Here is a 19621-nt window from a genome sequence, read left to right as displayed (position 1 = left end):
GTGCCAAATACTGCAGAAAAGTCAAGAGGGTGAGGAGCAAGAAAACATTGTAAGACTTGTTTATGAAGAGATTATTGGTAGCTTTGGAGTGGGCAATTTCAGCTGAATGATGAGGTTGGAAGCCAAATTATGGAGGGTTTAGGAAAGAATGAGAGGAGAGGAAGCGATAGCACTGAATGTAGTTTTTTTTTCAAGGATTTTAGCTGAGAAAGGGAAGAGAGATATAGAATGATGGCTAATTGGCATGGCAGAAACTAGTGATGATTTTTGTTTAAGGATGGGGAGACATGGGTTTGTTTATAATCAGCAGGGAAGGAGCCAGTAGATAAGATGAGATAGAGTGAGGATGATAGGCAAATTGCTGAAAAGAGGGAATTGGATCAAGGGTGCATGTAGTGGAGGTGACCTTGGAAAGTAGAAGGACCATCTCTTCACTAAAGGTACAGTGAAGGAGGATATAATGGGGGACATGACAGAGGGAAGAGGAGGAGAAGAGAAGAGGGAGCTCTCCATGAATGATCTCAATATTTTAGGTGAACTCTAAAGCAAATACACTTTCTGTAGACAGAATAAATAATTTTTCTTACACATTACATTAAGTTTTCAAATGTATGTAGATATAGTGACCAATAAAATCCAAATTCATCTAAAAGTATTACTGAATTCTTGAGCCTTTTGTTATCATGTATTTTCTCAGTCAATATGTACTAATAGCTGCTATCATTTTTTTACACTAAAAAGAAGTCTTTATACTAAAAAAATTGGTAAAATTAAAAATTTATTCACTTACCTAGCTTTTATAGAAATACTGAAGTCTTCAAATTCCTTGTAGCTGATGAAGTTATTTTCTGGTTCTATTGATACAGAAAAGCGTGGCATCACTGCAAATAAAAAATGAAGACAGAATATAATTAGTGAAATATTATTTTAAAAGAATAAAGCTTTTTGGTACAGTTAAATCAACTATTAAAATAGGAAAAAATTACTTCTTAATAGTCCTCCCTTCTGATTGAGTGATTGTGATCCATTAATTCCCATAACAACATTTAGAGTAAAAGCAAGAAAATGTGGGTTTGATCTTCTGGCTCTACCACTTAATGGCTTTGTGACCTAGGGTGAATTTAACACCACTTCACTAAACCTCACTGTCCTCATCTGCAAGATGGGATACTATTTCATAAGGAAGGTTTGAGAAAGTTATATTACAAAACTTTAAAGTCTTACACATATGTAGACTCTGATTTTTATTGCCATCAGCATTATTATAAATTTGGAAATATAAAACATACATGTAAAAAATAATAATACAAAGCATTATATGATTTTTAGATGAAGAAACTAAGACCTGAAAAGTTAAAATGGCTTCCCCAAGATTACAGAGTTGATGCCAAAGCCGGAACTATAACCCAAGTATCCTGATTCCTATTTAATAGTATGCTATAAAGTACCTTAGACATGTGATTTATCATTATGATAATTATTCCTAGAATAAGACCCTGCTTCTTATTTGGAAAGTAGTTTATCATTCTGCAATTTATGGAAGACAAAGCATCTTTACAAAAATCCTTAAAACAATAAAAAAATCTCAGCAATTGCTGGAAATTACCATATTCCTTAATCTCAAAATGTGTAAGGCCTGATGTTGTAAAGTCTTCTTTATATTTGGCTTTAATTGTCCACAGTCCAAATCTAGGAAACAAAACAGTCAAAATTACTTAGAGTTGTCATCAATTAATAATAGTTCTCACTTTCACCTAGAAAATGCTAAATACAACTTTATTTTTAGAAGGAAAAAAACTCATATAAAGTCAACATGACCATTCTTTTCACAGGTATATTTTGTTTCTACCACTTATTTATAATAATACTGAGTTTGATAATAGGTTTATATGAAATTAAACCAATGTAATTGAAGTTTGTATTTTCTTTTTTATTCAGTTCAACTTAGAAAGCACAGTGCTTGCAAGGCACTGAGCTTATGTCACTAATAATGACCTCTTTCCATTTGCTACAATTTATCATAACAAATAGCTGTCAGATGGAGAATTTATCTCATTCTATTAGACAAGTTCCTCTAATGGCAGAAAATGCAACTTACACACTCTCAAATTCCCTTTCTTAACAAGCACAGGCTTCATTCAACAAATAGAGTTCACCTATTCAACGCCTGTTTCTGAGGCTAATACAGTCAGTAGACATGGTTCTCTGGATTGGGCTAGGGCACAAGCAAAATATTCACAGGATAAATTAAGAAAAAGCTGCAGATACATAAGTTCAATTTCCAATAGAGCCAATTCCTAGCAATGTCTTCTCAAATGTTTATTGAATTGAATAAGGTGTTTTTAACGAGCCAATCCTGAAGTCTAACTTCAACAATAAATTATACACTTTAGAAAATAAAAAATGCTGCTGCCCAAAGCATTTGGTACAGAACACTGCTTGCCAAATGATGAAATTCTGGAGTTGTGAGAAACCAATCATCTAAACCTGATATGCAGTTATTGTTGGAAATATCCTTTACTGTTCAAATAGTGTTCTTTATTTTTAGAGAGTTGCACAGTTATTAAATTATTCAAATCATTTTTTGTTCCACAGTTTTCTTCATCCCCCTCCCCCCAATTTCCAAGACTTTGGGTGGGGCGGGGGAGGGGAGTCTCAGAATACTCTGTGAAACTCCAGCACCCTCTGCTGGACTGAGGCAAAAAAGCAACACCCTTTCCTATCCCCTCTCCTTCAACCCTTACCAAACCACAAGTTATTCTAAACTTGGCTAGTATACTCCATCAGAGTATTAGAGCAGGAAGGGATGTTAGAGCACAGAACACAGATTAGTGAGGCTGGAAGATAATCACAGAATGTTAGCACTTAGAACATTAAAACTAGAAAATTCCTTAAATATAAAATATTAGAGCAAGAACCTCAAATTTTAAAGGTAAAAAAGGAACTTAAAACATTTATTACAGAATATAGACTTTAGAATTTCAGGAGTCCTTTGGTGTAGATCAGCCATAATGCTAGGGTGAAGACATCTCTCTAGTGCTCCAAGAAAGCCTTCCCTTTTGTAAACCAATTTCTCTATGTGTGCTGTAAGCCTCTGCCACTTAAAAGACTTTACCTTTGAGTTTTACCTCTCATATAAAATGGGAAAAATAATATTTGCATAAGTACAACCATAAATGTTGGCACAGGACATACCCAATATGCCCAAGCACACTTTAATGTCTTAATTTTATGTCTCATTTTAAACATTTATATTTTAAAGTAGTCTAATTATTAAAAATTAATTTTGGTGTCTTTATTTTTTGATGAATAAAAAGTCCTTTGTGATTTTATATTTAATAAAGGTTTCTTTTTTTTTTAAAGTTAAAAAGAAAATGCCCTGGGTATATATACTAATGAAATTAGATCATGCCCAGGCTCATAGGATTGTAAAGATAAAATAAGAAAATGGATTTTCTAATGTTAAAAATTATGTAAATGTCAAAAGACTACATACTTACATACATATTGGATATATAAGAAGCAGAATAGCCTAGTAGTTATAGAATCAGCCTTGGAGCCAGGAAGTCTTAGGTTCAAATCTCACCTCTGACACATAACTGGTTGTCTGACTGGGCAAGTCATTTAAACTCAGTGCATTAGGCAGCTCTCTAAGACTATAAATTGTAGATACAATGCTGACTTGTAGAGGGAATTTTTCTAATCTTTATATCGATGTGCACATGTAGATAATATATTAAATATGTAAGTATATCTAGTACATATATGTATATATTATATATGTATGTACATAAAGAATCTCTGATTTCCTTCTTAGTGGAGCACCCCACACCCACCCCCAGTCTTAGAGCATAATCCATCTATGATGCGGTTGGGAACCTGTGGCCTCGAGGCCACATGTGGCCCTCTAGGTCCTTCAGTGTGGCCATTGAATTCTGTCAAAGGGCCTCAAGGCCGCAGGTTCCCTACTCCTGATCTATGATTTAGTAGATAACTTTTAGGGGTTTGCCTGAGCCACAGAGAGGTTGTTAAGTTTGCTGTGTCACTAATAGCTCAGCGCTCTCTCGCTCTCTCTCTCTCTCTCTCCCTCCCCTTTTCTTTCTCTTCTCTGTATCTCCCCTTCTCTCTCTTCTCCTCTCATTCTTCTCCCTTGCCCCCAAACCCTGCTTTCTGTATGTGTGACCTCTAACAGTGCTTTGGAAGGAACAGAGAACATGCCTTATAGACTAATCATGGCATATCAGGCATCTGTTCCAACACAGGAACAATCCTAAGGCTTTGATAAAAATATTCTGAAGCACCGTTTAAAAAAATCCTTTTCCAGACGCACTTCTTTGGGCTCAGATGCACCCCTGAGCAAGGAGGAGTTGGAAAGGCAAGCTGTAATTCTTGCCAGGAAACTGACTTTTATTAGTCATGGCTTTCAAAAACAAAAACAAAAAAAATCAGCTTGCTAGGGCCTGCCTAAGGTAGTCTTCTTACGAGTGTTTGTACCATGCTAATACCTTTTTGTCCGCTCTAGGTGGCTCCACATGACTGGTTTTCTGTAATGTTAGTGGGAAGCACCTAGAATCACATGTTAGAGATGGAAAGAATGTGAAGAGATCAGTGAGCCCAACCCCTTCATTTTACATATGAAGAAAGTGAGCCCTAGAAAAGTGAAGTGATTTGCCTAAGATCACATAGCAAAAAAGGGTCAAAGTGAGACTTGAATCCAGCTCTTCTGATACCTGGGGCAGCTAGGCGCCACAGTGGATAGAGCTCCAGGTCTGGAGTCAGAAAGACTTAAATTTCTGAGTTCAAATCAAAGCTTTCCTCAAGTGTAAAATGAGCTCAAGAAGGAAATGGCGAACCACTTCAGTATCTTTGCCAAGAAAACCCCAAATGGGGTCATGAAGAGTTGAATACAATTGAAAACAACTCAACAACAACAACAACTTCTGATGCCAAGCCACATGAGAACATTGTCGTTTAGTTTTAACTAAAGTATAATTATGCAAAATATCTACAACTTAAGAGCCTAGGGCACTAAGAGGTTAAATGATTTACTCTAGGTCATACAATCAATATGTATGGGAGTTGAAAGTTGAACTCCGGTTTCCCTGCCTCAGAGAGGAACTTTATCATTTCCCCCACACTGACTCGTCCATAAAATCATAGATCCAAACAAACAAAACACCCTGAAGTACTTAGTGCTTATATAGGGGAGTAAAGAGAAAGATATAAGCATTTATTAAGGGCCTACTCTGTGCCAGGAAACATGCTAAGTACCTTACAATTGTTATCTCAAGGTTTCCTTACAACAATCCTGGGAGGTAGGTGCTATTATTATTATTCCCATTTTTATAATGGCCAATGTCTTCAAGTGAGGAAACTGAAGCAAACAGAGGTTAAGTAACTTGTCCAAAATCACATATCTACTAAGTGTCTGAGGCCAAATTTAAGTCTCCCTGACTCCAGGCCCAGTGCTCTAGCCACTGAGCCACCTAGCTGCCTCTAACAGCTATACACACGTAAATATATATATATATATATATATACACATACATGTAAATATATACATATATGTGTATATATTTATGTCTTGTAAATATATACACATATATTTATGTATACATATATGTGATGATCATATATTTTAATAAAAAGCAAAAATAGCTTATATTGATATAGTACTTTAGAGTCTACAAAGTATTTTCAGATCTATTATCTTATTTGACAATCATAATGGCCCAGAGAAACAAACAGGTTAGTTATTGTTATTCCCATTTTACAGATGAGGTTACTGAAGTTCAGAGAAGTTATAAAATTGGCACAAGGCCTTACATGGGTAGAAAGTGATAGAATATGTGCTTCAGTTTTTCTCACTCATAAGTCTAATACTCTTTCCAGTATACCACACATTGTAAAAGAAGCTGCTTTATTTAGAAAGATTTTTAAATACTTTGGATTTGAAGGAATCTTGAAATCAGGAAAAGAAACGATGCCAACATAGTCATTTTCATGTAGGATTTCAACTTCTACTCCTTCCGGATCCTTTGGGTTAAAAAAAAAAAAGCTTTATTGCAGCCTTAACAGATAAAAACTTTTAGTTACAAACTTATATTATTTGTATATTAATTAGAACTCTATATTTCCTTGTTTTTATTTTAATCATAAAATTAAAAAATACATCTCCTCCAGCAAATTTCTCCCTCTTTCATCTCTATTCTCTGTCTTATCATTAATCTGTCCCTACATACTAGCTCCTTCCCAGATACCCAGAAACTTGCCCATGTATCCCCCATCCTTATAAAACCCTCACTTGATCTGACCTTCCTTCTAGCTATCATCTTACATCTTTCCTCCTTTTTGTGGCAAAACTACTTGAGAAGTTTGTCTACAATCTGTGCCCCCAACTCCCTTCCTCTCACTTTTTTTCCTAACTCTCTGCAATCTGGATACTATCCTCACCATTCAATTGAAACTCCTCTCTCCAAATTTACCAATGATCTAAGTGCCAAATCTCATGGTTTCTAATCAGAAGTTCTCAGACTTTTTTGTCCCATGACTTCTTTACGTTCTTAAAAAATATTGAGGACCTCAAAGAACCTTTATTTACTGTATTAGAAATCAAAACTGATATTTTAAAAATATTTATTACTTGATTTAAAACAACAATAAATTTATTATATGTTGATATAAATAACATTTTATGAAAAATAACTTTATCTTCTCCCAAAAAAATAATTTAGGGAGAAGAATTGATTTTTCTACATATTTCTTGCAAGTTTCTTTAATGTCTGGCTTAATAAAAGACAGTGGAGTCTCATATCTGCTTCTGCATTTCATTGGCTGCCATATATTGATTTGGTTGAAATATATAAAGAAAATTCAGCCTCACACAGATACATAGTTGGAAAAAGGAAGAGTTTTTTTTATCAGGGTAATCATGTCTTAGCATTACTATGAAAATAGTTTTGACCTTGCAGGCCCCTTGCAAGAGTCTCAAGGATACCTAGAGGTCCAAAGACCACACTTTGAGAATTTCTGATCTAAATCCTCATCTTGATTACGTGCATTTAGCACTTAGGATCACTTGCTCTTCCTGGATACTTTTTCCTCTCAAGGTTTTAGTGACTGCCTTCTCTTAGTTCTACCTGTTTGATCACTCACTCTTTCCCAGTCTCCTTTGTTAGATCTTCATCCAGGTCACACCACCTAATTGTGCAGGTTCCTCGAACCACTGTCCTAGAATCTCTTCCCCTCTCCCTCTGGAACCTATCTCATTTGATGATCTCATTAGCTCCAATAGATTCAATTACCTTGCAGACTGATGATTCGCCTATCTAGCCCTAATCTTTCTCCTTAGGTCTGCTGCTGCATTCTCAATTGCCTTCTGGAAATCTCAAACTGGATGTCTTGTGGACATCTCAACATGTCCAAAACAGAAATCATTATTTTTCCGTCTAAATTCTCCTTTCTTCTAAAAACTTCCCTGTTGATACTGAGGGCATTACTATTCCCCCATCATTCAGGCTCATACCATTGGTATCATCCTTGACTCCTCTCTCACATTGCTAATCTGTTGGCAAATCTTATCATCTCTACCTTTATGAGATCTCTCATACGTGTCCCTTCTTCTTCCATACACCCCTTTCATCACCTCACACTTGGACTATTGTAATTACCTTCTGGTTGGTTTCCCTGACTCACCTCTCTCTCTATTCTAACACATCCTCCACTAAGCTACAAAAATGATTTTCCTAAAGCATAGGTCTACCCATGTCAACCTCCTAATCAATAAGCTCCACTGGTTCTCTGTTACCTCCAAGATCAAATTTAAAATGCTGTGTTTGGTATTTAATGGCCTTTCCTACCTTGTCAGGCATTTTATACTGATTCCCCTCAACTCCAGGATCCAGCTACAATGGTTTCTGTTTCTTACACTTAATACTCCGTCTTTCAACTCTGTGCCTTTTTTACTGGTTGTCCCTCATGATTGGAATATTCTCTTTACCCACTTCTACTGAACTTCAGGCTTCTCTGGCCTCCTTCAAGACTCACCTCAAATCCCACCTTCTGCAAGAGGCCTTTTCCTGTTCTCCTCACTGCTAGTCCCTTCGCTCTGTTGTTACCTTCTATTTTACACAAAATATATCTTGTATGTCCATAATTATTTCCATATTGTCTCTCCCATTAGACTGTGAGCTCATTAAAAGCAGGGACCACATTTGTGCCTTACTTCGTATATCCAGAGCTTAGCCAAGTGCCTGGCCTCCAGTAAGTGCTCAGTAAAGATTTGTTGACTCTGAGTCCTTTTATGAGTCCTTATAAGCTCAGTGCATTGTACATCTGTGCATAATTGATGTTTTAATGAAAGATTTTTGAAAATTGAATGGCTTTTGATAAAGTTTAGTTATAGAGGACACCTCCCTCTTCTTGTTTCTGAAAAAGACATTGCTAAATATTTTAAATGAGTAACATACTCACTATGAAAGTTAACGTGGTTTCTCTCCGAGCTGGCTTTAATTCTTCATTCAAGGAATAAACTCTTACCTTTACTGAAAGAATAATTTGCACATTACAGAGTATGTTGAATTCTATTTAACCTAACAACCAAAAACAAAACCCTAGGATTATTTGATTTCTAAAACTTTCAGTCTCAAAATGAAAGTTGATCCTGCAAAAAATAAAATCAATATTAAAAAAAATAACATAAATTGGGCATGACAGTCTGATCATTCATATTGAAAAAAAACTTCTCTTGAAGGATAGGGAAATATTTAATCAGAGCATGCAAGTAGAAGTATATACAAGTAAAAAGAAGGGTGTGGCCCCCCACTTAGACCTCATTCCCATCTAAGTTGAGCAAAGAAGTAAAGAGTACACACACATAGCTGGGTAGAGAAATATATTTCACTGAACAGAGAAATAGGAGGGAAAAGGGGAGAATGATCCTAGAATAAGCAATCTCATTATAAATAATATTAAAAATCTTACCAAGTTTTACACTATTTTGTATCTCATGTTCCAGGAATTCTGTAGAGAACAACTTAACACATAGGAGTGACCCATAGAACAATTTCATGCATAGTATCAGATGGTCTGGGGATAGAGGGGACTTTGGGGGTTTCCTGAAACTTGCATTATATAGGCATCTGCCTATTTTAACTACATATTCCTAATTAAAAGCAATAGAAAGATCAATTCTCAAAAAAAAGAATTTAAGAAAAGAAAAAAGTTCCTTTCTGAAAGTTTTTTAAAATTTCTTTAAATATATTGTTTATTTCATTTAAAATATAATAGATAAAAATCTGTATTCAGCACAAATTTTGAGGAGTATAGCTACTAAGCAAAATATTGCAAAAGCTTTTGCAATAAACATAAACATGGATGTTTTGTTTAGAAAACGAGAAAATGTTTCCATTCAAAATCTCCCTTTAGAGGCAGCTAGATGGCGCAGTGGATAGAGCACTGGCCTTGGATTCAGGAGGACCTGAGTTCAAATCCGACCTCAGACACATAACACGTACTAGCTGTGTGACCCTGGGCAAGTCACTTAACCCCATTGCCCAGCCAAAAAGAAAAAAAAATCTCCCTTTGAATGGCTGAACAAGTTGTGAATATAATGGAATACTATTGTGCTATAAGAAATGATGAGCAGGAGGACTTCAGAAAAACCTAGAAGGACTTATATGAACTAATGCTGGGTGAAGTAAGCAGAACCAGGCAAACACTGTACACAGTAACAGCCATATTGTGTGATGACTGACTTTGATAGACTTAGCTCTTCTTAGCAACACAAGGATCTAAGAGAACTCCAAAAGACTTATGAAGGAAAATGCTATCCACATTCAGAGAAAGAACTATGGAGTCTGAATGCAGATCAAAGCATACTATTTGCTCTCTCTCTTTTTTTGTTTCTTTTTTCTCATGGTTCGTTCCTCCCATTCATTCTAACTCTTCTTTACAACATGACTAATGTGAAAATGTTTAATAAGAATGTATATGTAGAGCCTATATCAGATTGCATACCATCTTGGGGAGGAAGGAAGGGAGGGAGGCAGAGAAAATTTAAAACTCAAAAGCTTATGGAAGTGAATGTTAAAAACTAAAAATAAATAAGTTAATTTAAAAAAGAAAAAAAAGAAAATCTCCCCTCTATTTTTCTCTATATAAGCAAAGAAAAGTAATCTGAAATACATATTCTCAAATAATTATTTAAGTCAAGAATTCTTAACTTTTGTATGTCATGGACCCTTTTGGCAATCTGGTGAAGCCAGATAATAATAATCATGTTTGTTACTTCATGAAATAAAATAAAATAAAATACATAGAATGACAAAGGAAACCAATAATATTGAAATCCGGTTTTCAAAATATGTTTTTTAAAATTCATAAATGCTAGGTGAAGAGCCTCCGGTTTAAAGAAATGTATCCCCTTAAAAAAAATCCTATCCACACGCCTCAATGCTTTCTCCCTGTATCCCCTATCTCCATTCAGAGAATTCTAGAATTTCAGATCAAGAAGATATATACCTATATATATCCTATACCCAAAAAAAAGCCTAGAATTTCAAAACAAGATTCATAGATTCACAGAATCTGGAATCTGAGAGTTGGAAGAGACCCTTTCCAGCAGCCATCCAGTATGCAACAGAGATATTCCATATAACATTCCAATAAATGGGCCATCCAGTCTTTGCCTGAAAACCTCTAGTTAAGGGGAAACCTGATGCTTCTTTAGATACCCAACTCCAACTCAGAATGTCTCTACTTCATTGGAAGTATTTCCTTTCGTTGAGTCTAAGTCTGGCTTTTTGCCACTTCCACCCATTGTTCCCAGTTCTGCCCCCTAGGATCAAGCAAAAAAGGTCATCCGTTTTCCACTTGATAGCCCTTAAGTGGAAGACAACTGCTATAAGTACCACCTCACTCCTCAAATCTTCTCTTCTCCAGTCTAAACATCTTCAATTCTTTCAACTGTTCCTCCTATAGAAAGGTCTTAGAGCTCCTCACCAACTTGGTTGGCTTTCTCTGCACCGAGAATGAAGAATGTCAGCACTGGAAGGCACCTTAGAGTCATCTAACTTCATCCCCTGATTTTACCAAAGAGCAAACAGAGGCTCCAAAAATGAAGTGACTTGCCCAAGGTCACACAGCAGGTTAGTGACAGAAGTGGTACCAGCTTCTCCAGAGTCTTTGTCCAGTCCATTTTCTACTCTACCTTGCTGCCTTACTTTCTGAAACTTGTGTTTATTGTGACATTGCTGGGCATTATGACAGTTCAGGTTCAATTCAATTAAACATTTAATTCAGAAATGAAATAACTTAGCTCCGAAAATAAATGATGTTAAGAGTTGGTATCTATACTGCATCATCCTCTAATTATAATTAAGCATTATATGTGTTTAGTTAAAACAATGTTTAACAGCGATGAGACAATTTTCAATATCTTTTGCCAATCTTTCACTTGTAAATTATAGATGAAGACAAATACTCAAATTCTGTTATTTTTCATTTAGAACATAGGGATAGAGATAAGACCTGGGATTTCTTTGATATAGGGAACTTCTAGGTGAGGAAGCCCCTTCTACAAATGCAGATAGGTAGCCTCTCTGTAACTTAGCTTTAGCTGCTTAGAACATGGAGAGGTGAATGAACTTGGCCAACATCACGCAAGCAGTATTGTCAGAAGCAGAACTTGAACTCAGGTCTTCCTGGCTCAAAAACCAGCCACTACTTATGAGCTATAGGCTCATTTTATGTCTACAAGTAAAACTTGTATCTGCCCTGATCAAACCACACCTGAAGGAAGCATTGCTTTCTGTTCTGGGTGTCAGATTTCAGGAAGTGCATTGAAAAATGGAAACCTATCCAAAGGAATGTGACCTTTATGGAGAGGAGACTGAAGATGATGTCATCCTAGCCTGTGGTTGTTTAGTCAAAACAAGATACTGGAGGGAGAGGAGATGGACAGGACTGTTCTGCTTGGTCCTAGAAGGCAAAACTAAGGGCAAAGAATGGAAGTATCAAAGGAACCAGGTTTTAGGTGGATTTTAGGAAAAACTATTAACAATATGAGCCATCTAAAAGTCAAATGGGTTGCCTCCTAAAGGAGTAAATTCATCACTTGAAGTCATCAAGTGGAGGTTAGATAATCGCTTGTAAGGTGTATTGGAAAGGATTTTCTTTTTCAGGTTTAGCTCAGATCTGCATCCCTTGAGATCCATTTCCTGACTCTTAGAGTCTCTGAAAGTTACCAAGAATGAAAACAGTGACCTCATCAGGCTATTCACATCAAAACTAAAGGAACTATGAGTAATGAACAGTGTTCAAGGACCACGTGATTGTTTTCCAGGCAGAAAAGACTAGTTGGCATTTTACCTGACTGATCAGGAGTATAAACAGGCTTGTCCGTCTGAATGAAGAGAAATCCATTCTCATAGTTTAAGGGTATTTTTTTCTCTCTTGTAAAGTGGGGAGATACAACTTCTAAATATACATGTGAAACTGGATTTCCTCTTTTAGACAAATCTCTTGGTTGAATCTGAAATGCAAGTATTGAGAAAGAATGTAAAATGATCTCAGAGTGGTTAAAGATTCTTCAAATACCCTTTTGAGTGTGTTGTTTTGAATAATGCTGGAAAAGTGCAGTGCTAGAAGAAAAATAGGAGAATAGTCATTGGAAACCAGCACTGACTTAGCCAGCTCCTGGCTATAAGACTTTGAGAAGGTTACTACTGTAGCTTCAGTTTACTTCCTGTAAAATATAATCATCATCATCATCAACCACCTGACTCAAAAATAACTGTGAGGACTGATGCATGAAAAGCTACTGGTAACTGGGATATATACACTTGGATTCTTATTCTTCTCAAAGTAAACAAGATACATGTAAATTCTCCCCATAATTATTGTGTTACCTTGAAATGGTTACACTTATTGAGATAATAAAAATAAAATGCTTTCTATGCTTTGAAGTGCTATATAAATGTTAGTTATTAGCATTAAATTTTGAAGTCCAATGGCTGCCATCTTCATACTTCATGGATATTTTCCATTTCTCAATTATATTCTAAAATCCATTTAGTTTTTTTCCCTCTATATTAAATGCAATTCTGTCATTTTGAATGTCTATTTTAGACATGTTAGAATGAGTTATGTTACATGTCATGTTATTTAAACTATTTAGTGACCTCACATGGAAATATAAATTTTCTCTCTATGTTAGGAAATATCAATATTCAAATCATGCCAGGATTTGATTAAAATAACAACTCATATTTTTATAGAGGCAATTAGGTAGACAGAGCACTAGACCTGGAGTTTAGAAGACCTAAGTTCAAATCCAGCTTCAAATACCTACTAGTTGTATGACCCTGGGCAAGTCACTTAACCTCTGTCTGCCTCAGTTTAAAACAGGATAATAAGAATACCTACCTCCCAAGGTTGTTGTGAGGATAAAATGAGATATCTGAAAAGCACTTTACAAATTTTAAGATGCTATATGCTAGCTATTGTTGTTCTTATACCGTTTTGTAATTTATAAAGCAGTTTTCTCATAACAACCCTGCAAGGTAAGTAAGGTAAGTATTATTATCTTCATTTTCTAGACAATAAAACTTAAGCTTTGAGAGATTAAATGATCTGCCCACAGAGATGATGGATCTGGGACTCAAACCCAGTTCTTTTGTCTCCCATACAAGTACTCCTCATACCATATCAAACTACCTTTTACTCTACATTTGTAAAAGTAGACAAAGCGTTCCTTGAAGACATACAATTAAAGATGCAGAGTTCTGGAACTTATTTTCTGGGGATACATTCACTTTGGCAGAGGAGTAAGTAAATTTTTTATCCGGGAAGCTTTTAATGGAGATAGTAGCGTCAAATGCGTCTGTGTATCCATAAGCTTGAATGACAACATTTTCAGATGCTCCAACATGGAATACTTTTGCTGCTGAAATGATGTATCTGTTAGAACAACAGAACACATGGGTCAATTGCTGTATAGTTCAAGCTTTCTTCTTATTATTATTTTTTTTTTACTATTGGAAACATTTAAAATCAATATATTCTCTCAACTCAGTGCAGATTGAAGCATACTTTTTAAACTTTTTTCTTGTTTCTTTATTGTATATTTTCTTTTGCAACATGGCTAATATGGAATATGTTTTGCATGACTTCACAGCATAGCCTTGAAAAAGACTGAGATACAGAACTTTCCAACTCTGGTTTTTAAGATAACTTCACTTTCAATATACTGATCAGTTGTGCTGATTCTTTCCCTCTTATTTTTCTTTTTTCTTTTCTTTAAAAATACTACTTGTTACATGAGAAAGTTCTCTAGGAAGGGATGGGGAAGATCTATTGGGAAACTATGATAATGTAAAAAACAAAAAAAGCATTAATTAAAACATTTAAAAATAAATAAAATAATTTGGGACTTTTCAAACTACCACAGGTAGGAAGGAGATGGTCCTAATTACCATTAAAAGACATTATAGGGGCAGCTAGGTAGCGCAAAGGAGAGAGCACTGGCCCTGGAGTCAGGAGGACCTGAATTCGACTCTGGCCACAGACACAAAACACTCACTAGCTGTGTAACTCTGGGCAAGTCACTTAACCCCAACTGCCTCACAAAAAAAAAAAAGACATAAAATCACTTAAAATATTCTGAAAAGCGAAGTAAATTTTAATTTACTATTATGCAGAATGGCATCTAGAACACAGCAGTTGAACTCAAATTCATGCTTCAGGTTGTCTTCCCTCCCACCTATTCCTTTTCGTGCAAGGAAAGCTGATACTTTTTTAAAATGACAACCCACCATAGCCAAAATATCAGCCCATAAATCCCATCTCTTCTCTCTAAGCTTACCCCTCATTACCACCAAGACAAAGCTTCTGCTTCTGTGAATCTATCTGTTAGCTTTGCCTATTGGCTCAAATCAGAATCCTAGAAATCTAAAGCTAGAAGTGTAATAGTCATCTCAGACACCCTTCCTGTACAGATTAGAAAACTAAAGTGAAACTGATGAAGCAGTTTGTCTTTGGTCACAATTAAGAGTTAGTAGCAAAGTTGGGCCTGGACCCTAGGTTTCACCATCAAGTAGCATTATAAACCAGTATGCATTATTTTCACTTACGTCTGCTCCTGTCCCCAGCTTCTTCCAATGCAAATTAAAATGCAAACTATCCTTAAAATGTCCATCTCGGTAAGTAGCAGTAAACCATTGGGGCTGCTTTTCATGAAAGTGCCCCAACCTTGGTTTGATTCAATTTAGCTGCTAGTGTTTGAGACCTCAATCCCTGGGTTAATCATTAAAGTGAGATAGAGAACCCTCCAAGAGGGTTCTTAAACCTCTACATGAACTGATTTGATGTCCAAAGGTAACATTAGGAGGGCTGATGGAATTTCCAATTTGGTAAACTTTATTTTGTTTGAAAGAGGAACCCTAAGGGAACTGGATCAAAACTAGACCTGGGCTTTACTCCCATGAAGGCTCCTTTGTTTTGGATTAATTTGTGGGGGAAATGAGTCAGGCCTTGGTATTTTGAGAAGTGGACTCTAGTTTGGGGAGTGGGAAGAGGAAAGAAAGGATATGCTGTACCCTTGTTGTGCCTCATAGGTACCAGTCTTCCATCTGTGGGGTTGAAACCAGGTGGGCAGCACATGCAAAGTGGGGTGAGCTAAGTCCAGTTTCTATATAAAGGAAGATTTTGGGAGGAGTATAACATTCTGCTCTCCCATACTCCATTCAAAGAGGAGAGGAGACTGAGGGAGATGGTGTCCATCAGGGATTGAGATAAATAGCATGCTGGTGAGTTTAAAAGTGATGAGCTTATCCTGGGAGGGGTATCTTGCTCTGTGGAGCTGAAACCAGGCAAGACAGCAAATGCAAAGTAGATTAATAATAAGTGGAGTAATATGTGTGTATATGTGTAGGGGTATGTGTGTATATTATATATATAATATATGATATACATATACCTATATAATATGTATATATGCACACATATATATTGTGTATTTAGGTTGTCTAGGGGATGGAGGCTCACATTAAAAATCTCTCTCTGGTTCTTAAACCTAGATCAGCTTGGAAAGTGGTCACACTCAAAGAGGCTGGCAAGTTCCTGGGGGAACCCATCATTCAACTGCTGAATGTTGGACACGTATGGTTATTGTTTTTATACTAAACTCACTCTACCTCCCCAGCAAAATTGTCACATAAACAAGTCTAGTGAACTAAATTAGTTTTATGTATCAGGGAGGGCCAATTAGAACACAAAGGGTAGAATGTATAGTATCATCACTGGGGAGGGAAACTAATCAGCAAAGGAAGTCAAATAAGGTAGCCAAGGGCTTTCTGACCATGAAAAGAATTCTTAGGTAGAGATGGAGCCTCCCACATTAGCATGGAGCTGAAGGGAAGGGAGAATGTCTCTGACAAGAGCCACCTCTCCCAAACTAGATACAGTTTTCTCTCCATTGTCCACAATTCCCATGGCTGTGCCTTTGCAATTGGCAGTGGTCTTTTGGGGAGGCAAGTTTGGGGGAGGAAATAAATCATAGGTACCAGCACTGCCCCATATCTCACTCTCAAAAAATAAAGATTGTATTTGCTCCTCTCCAATTCTGTAACTTTCTCTTGCCTTCTGCCTTCATCTCCCCAGAACTTTCCATGAATCAATAATCCCAGTCACTTACTCACACAGCCTCCCAGAGTTTCTCTTCAAAACATCTGGTACTGTGTACTAGTACTTTGGGATTGGCATGCCTCACAAGCCAGAGCTACATATCTCTATCTGTTTCTATGCCTCTATCTTAATCAAGTGATCAGTCCATCAATCAATTAACATTTATTAATCCTTACTATATACCAGGCACTGTACTAAGTGCTGGAGATGCAAAGAAATGTAAAATACAGTCTCTGTCCTCAAGGAGTTCATAGTCAAATGGAGCAGACAACATGCAGTCTATCAATCTATCTATCCATCTATGCATATACATGCATACATATACACACACATATATAGTATATGTATGCACACACACACACACACACACACACACATATCCATGTTGTTTCCCCTGATGTTGTTTGCATTGGAATGTAAGCTCTTTGAGGACAAGAATTGTTTTTGTTTTTTCTTTATATCTTCAGTACTCAGCACAGGGCCTGAAACATGGCAAGTATTTACTAAATGTTAATTTATTTGATTTCAAACTTAGTGCTCAAAAATTACTTCAGTGTTAAGGTCTAGGTATTTCAAATTTGGAAATAAATAAAATTATTTTTATAATAACTAGCATTTATGTGATATTGACAATGAACATTATAAAATTATGTAGAAGAGAAAGATTTATGCTCACCAAAAAATAGAGTAGCTCCAGCACAGATTCCATGTCAATGAGGAATTCTGTGTGGTCAATGAAGTTCTCCAGATGCTCCTATTTGTGGATAGCATGTTGTATCAAGTCCCCAGGCATTGCAACGTCTACTGGAAGAGATCTGCAATCACTCAGAGAAATCTGACCTGCCCATTCACACAGGGGAGACCAAATGGATGAAATGACTATTGTTCAGATTTTAACATGCATCTAAATGGATATTCTACAGAGTCTGACGTTCTAAGCATGCATATATGGGATAGAAAATGCAGATGGACAATGAGCTGGGCTCAGAGTTAAACCTGAAAGGAGAGTAGGCTGGACTACTAATGAGGAATTGCAGAACACTTTTACTGACCCCAAACTTTCCATAACATCAAAAGATGTTTCATCTTTTTTAATACAAACATTTTACCTTTGTTGCTATATGGTATTGAGACATCACTACCTCTGAAGAACTAAACATGAGCATTACACAGAGGACAATGGAAAGGTTCACAGTGAATGTGAGCTGACTGCATTGCACAACCAATAATGAATTCTGAAGAACTGGAAGAAAGGTGGTCATCAAGGAACTGATTTCCAAAAATAGAAGACGGACTGGGCTCATTCTCCTAATTGACTGGTTTCTAGAACTATGTCTCACAAGCCCCCACCATGTGTTTCCCAATACCATTTAGTTAACTTGATATCAATTAGATAATTAGCATAATTAGCTTTTGCAAAGGGATATATACTGAGAAAGTATAGCAGGGACCAAAGAACAACAATATCCTCTAAACCAGGAGAGTCCACACAGTCCCCTGGGGAGAATGGACTCAGAGTGTTTGCTAAAATATTCTTCAGCACACTGCCAACCTGTAAAGTGGCACTTCCTGGCCCTTGGAGTCCTCCCTTTGCAGAGTACCCACAATGTTAACTTGAGGAGTAGCATAGCTGATAAACTATAAAGCTGATAAATCGTCTTGTTCAGCTGGGGGACTCCTTGTTGGTTGGGGCAAGGAGATCATTCCTCAGGACTACTATATAGTCTACTACAATTGGTTTCAGGACTCCCGTTGTTGGTGGGACCTGAGATGGCCACGATGGCTCTCTCAATCTTGCTGACCCCTTGAGTCCTCCAATTAATGGATTCCTAGTCTCATTAGTCATGTGGACACTTTCATCTCAGGATACACATTCACCTACAATCAATCAGGAAAGAAGAAACACACCAGGAACTGAGGCACCAGTGTCCACAGATACATGGCAACCAGGTGGGGGGCCAAAGCAACCAAGGCTGCCATCTCTCTCCCCACCCAGAGACTTACAACAATTCCTCCTCAAAAGTTGTCAAGGAAGAGAACAAGAGACTGTTTGTCCAACTTTCTGTATATTCACTTCCAGTAACCAATTAAAAGGTTTTCTATTGCCACCCATTAAGACAACAGGAGATAAATGGGTTACAGCTGCTCTTAGTTTGAAGCAAGGTGAAAAAGCAAGCTTGCCAAGCTCCACATGGATTGGAATCAGGCAGGGCATATTACACATGCTCTAAGGACTGTGTTCTCATTGGTCAATCCCTGCCCCATTATGTGTCTATGTCTAAGTCTATATCTATGTTGATGTATATGTGTGTTATGTATGTATACATATGTATATATACATATATATCTCTACATTCTGTCATTGGAGGTACACAGGCTAAACAATCACCTTTGGAGTATGTTAAAAAAGAGATTGATTAATGCATTGATGGGGTGGGTGTAGGATTAGATGACCTGTCAAAATTCCTTCAAATTCTTAAGTTCTATGATTCTTTCTTTGAGATATATCTAGAATAACATTTACGTGATCTACATATTTATAATTTTTATTAAGTAAAAGTGGCATTTGAGAAGTACCATGGCTTAGTGGATAAAGGGTTGGCCTTAAAATCATAAGACCTGGATTCATGTCCCGTCTCTGACACGTACTGGCTGTCTGATCCCGAGCAGGTAAGCTTGCCCCAGGAAATTCCCTAAGACTATATACTATATAACACGTGTTAACATGAGTTGATAGAAGGAATTTCTCACTGGAAGTTCTCCATGCCAATGAAATCTCAACTTTTAAAAATAGTATATTTCCCAATTTTCTTGAAATAATGAGGTTATGCTACTACTCTCTGCCAAACTGGGCTATTTGCTGCTCCGCATGCTTTTCTGCCTCTATACGTTTGCTTACACTGATCCTTATGCCTACAATACCTCCCACCTTACATCT

At 36.7% G+C, this 19621-nt stretch overlaps 1 protein-coding gene across 1 annotated transcript in view; it reads right to left on the bottom strand.

The window, feature by feature from the left end:
* The window catches only part of C5 (complement C5), a 114399-nt gene extending 99125 nt beyond the window's left edge, over positions 1–15274 (bottom strand). The window contains 7 exon segments of the mRNA XM_078150166.1: positions 791–881; positions 1607–1689; positions 5945–6036; positions 8473–8543; positions 12370–12532; positions 13767–13959; positions 15132–15274. Of these exon segments, the coding sequence (XP_078006292.1) occupies positions 791–881; positions 1607–1689; positions 5945–6036; positions 8473–8543; positions 12370–12532; positions 13767–13959; positions 15132–15235 (797 nt within the window). The 5' untranslated portion in view covers positions 15236–15274.
* Positions 15275–19621: the final 4347 nt, after the last annotated feature.

The sequence above is a fragment of the Phascolarctos cinereus genome, unplaced genomic scaffold, assembly GCF_003287225.1.
Source record: "Phascolarctos cinereus isolate Bilbo 61053 unplaced genomic scaffold, phaCin_HiC Scaffold_2;HRSCAF=192, whole genome shotgun sequence".
Classification (NCBI taxonomy): domain Eukaryota; kingdom Metazoa; phylum Chordata; class Mammalia; order Diprotodontia; family Phascolarctidae; genus Phascolarctos; species Phascolarctos cinereus.
This window is presented reverse-complemented; position numbering and strand designations above follow the sequence as displayed.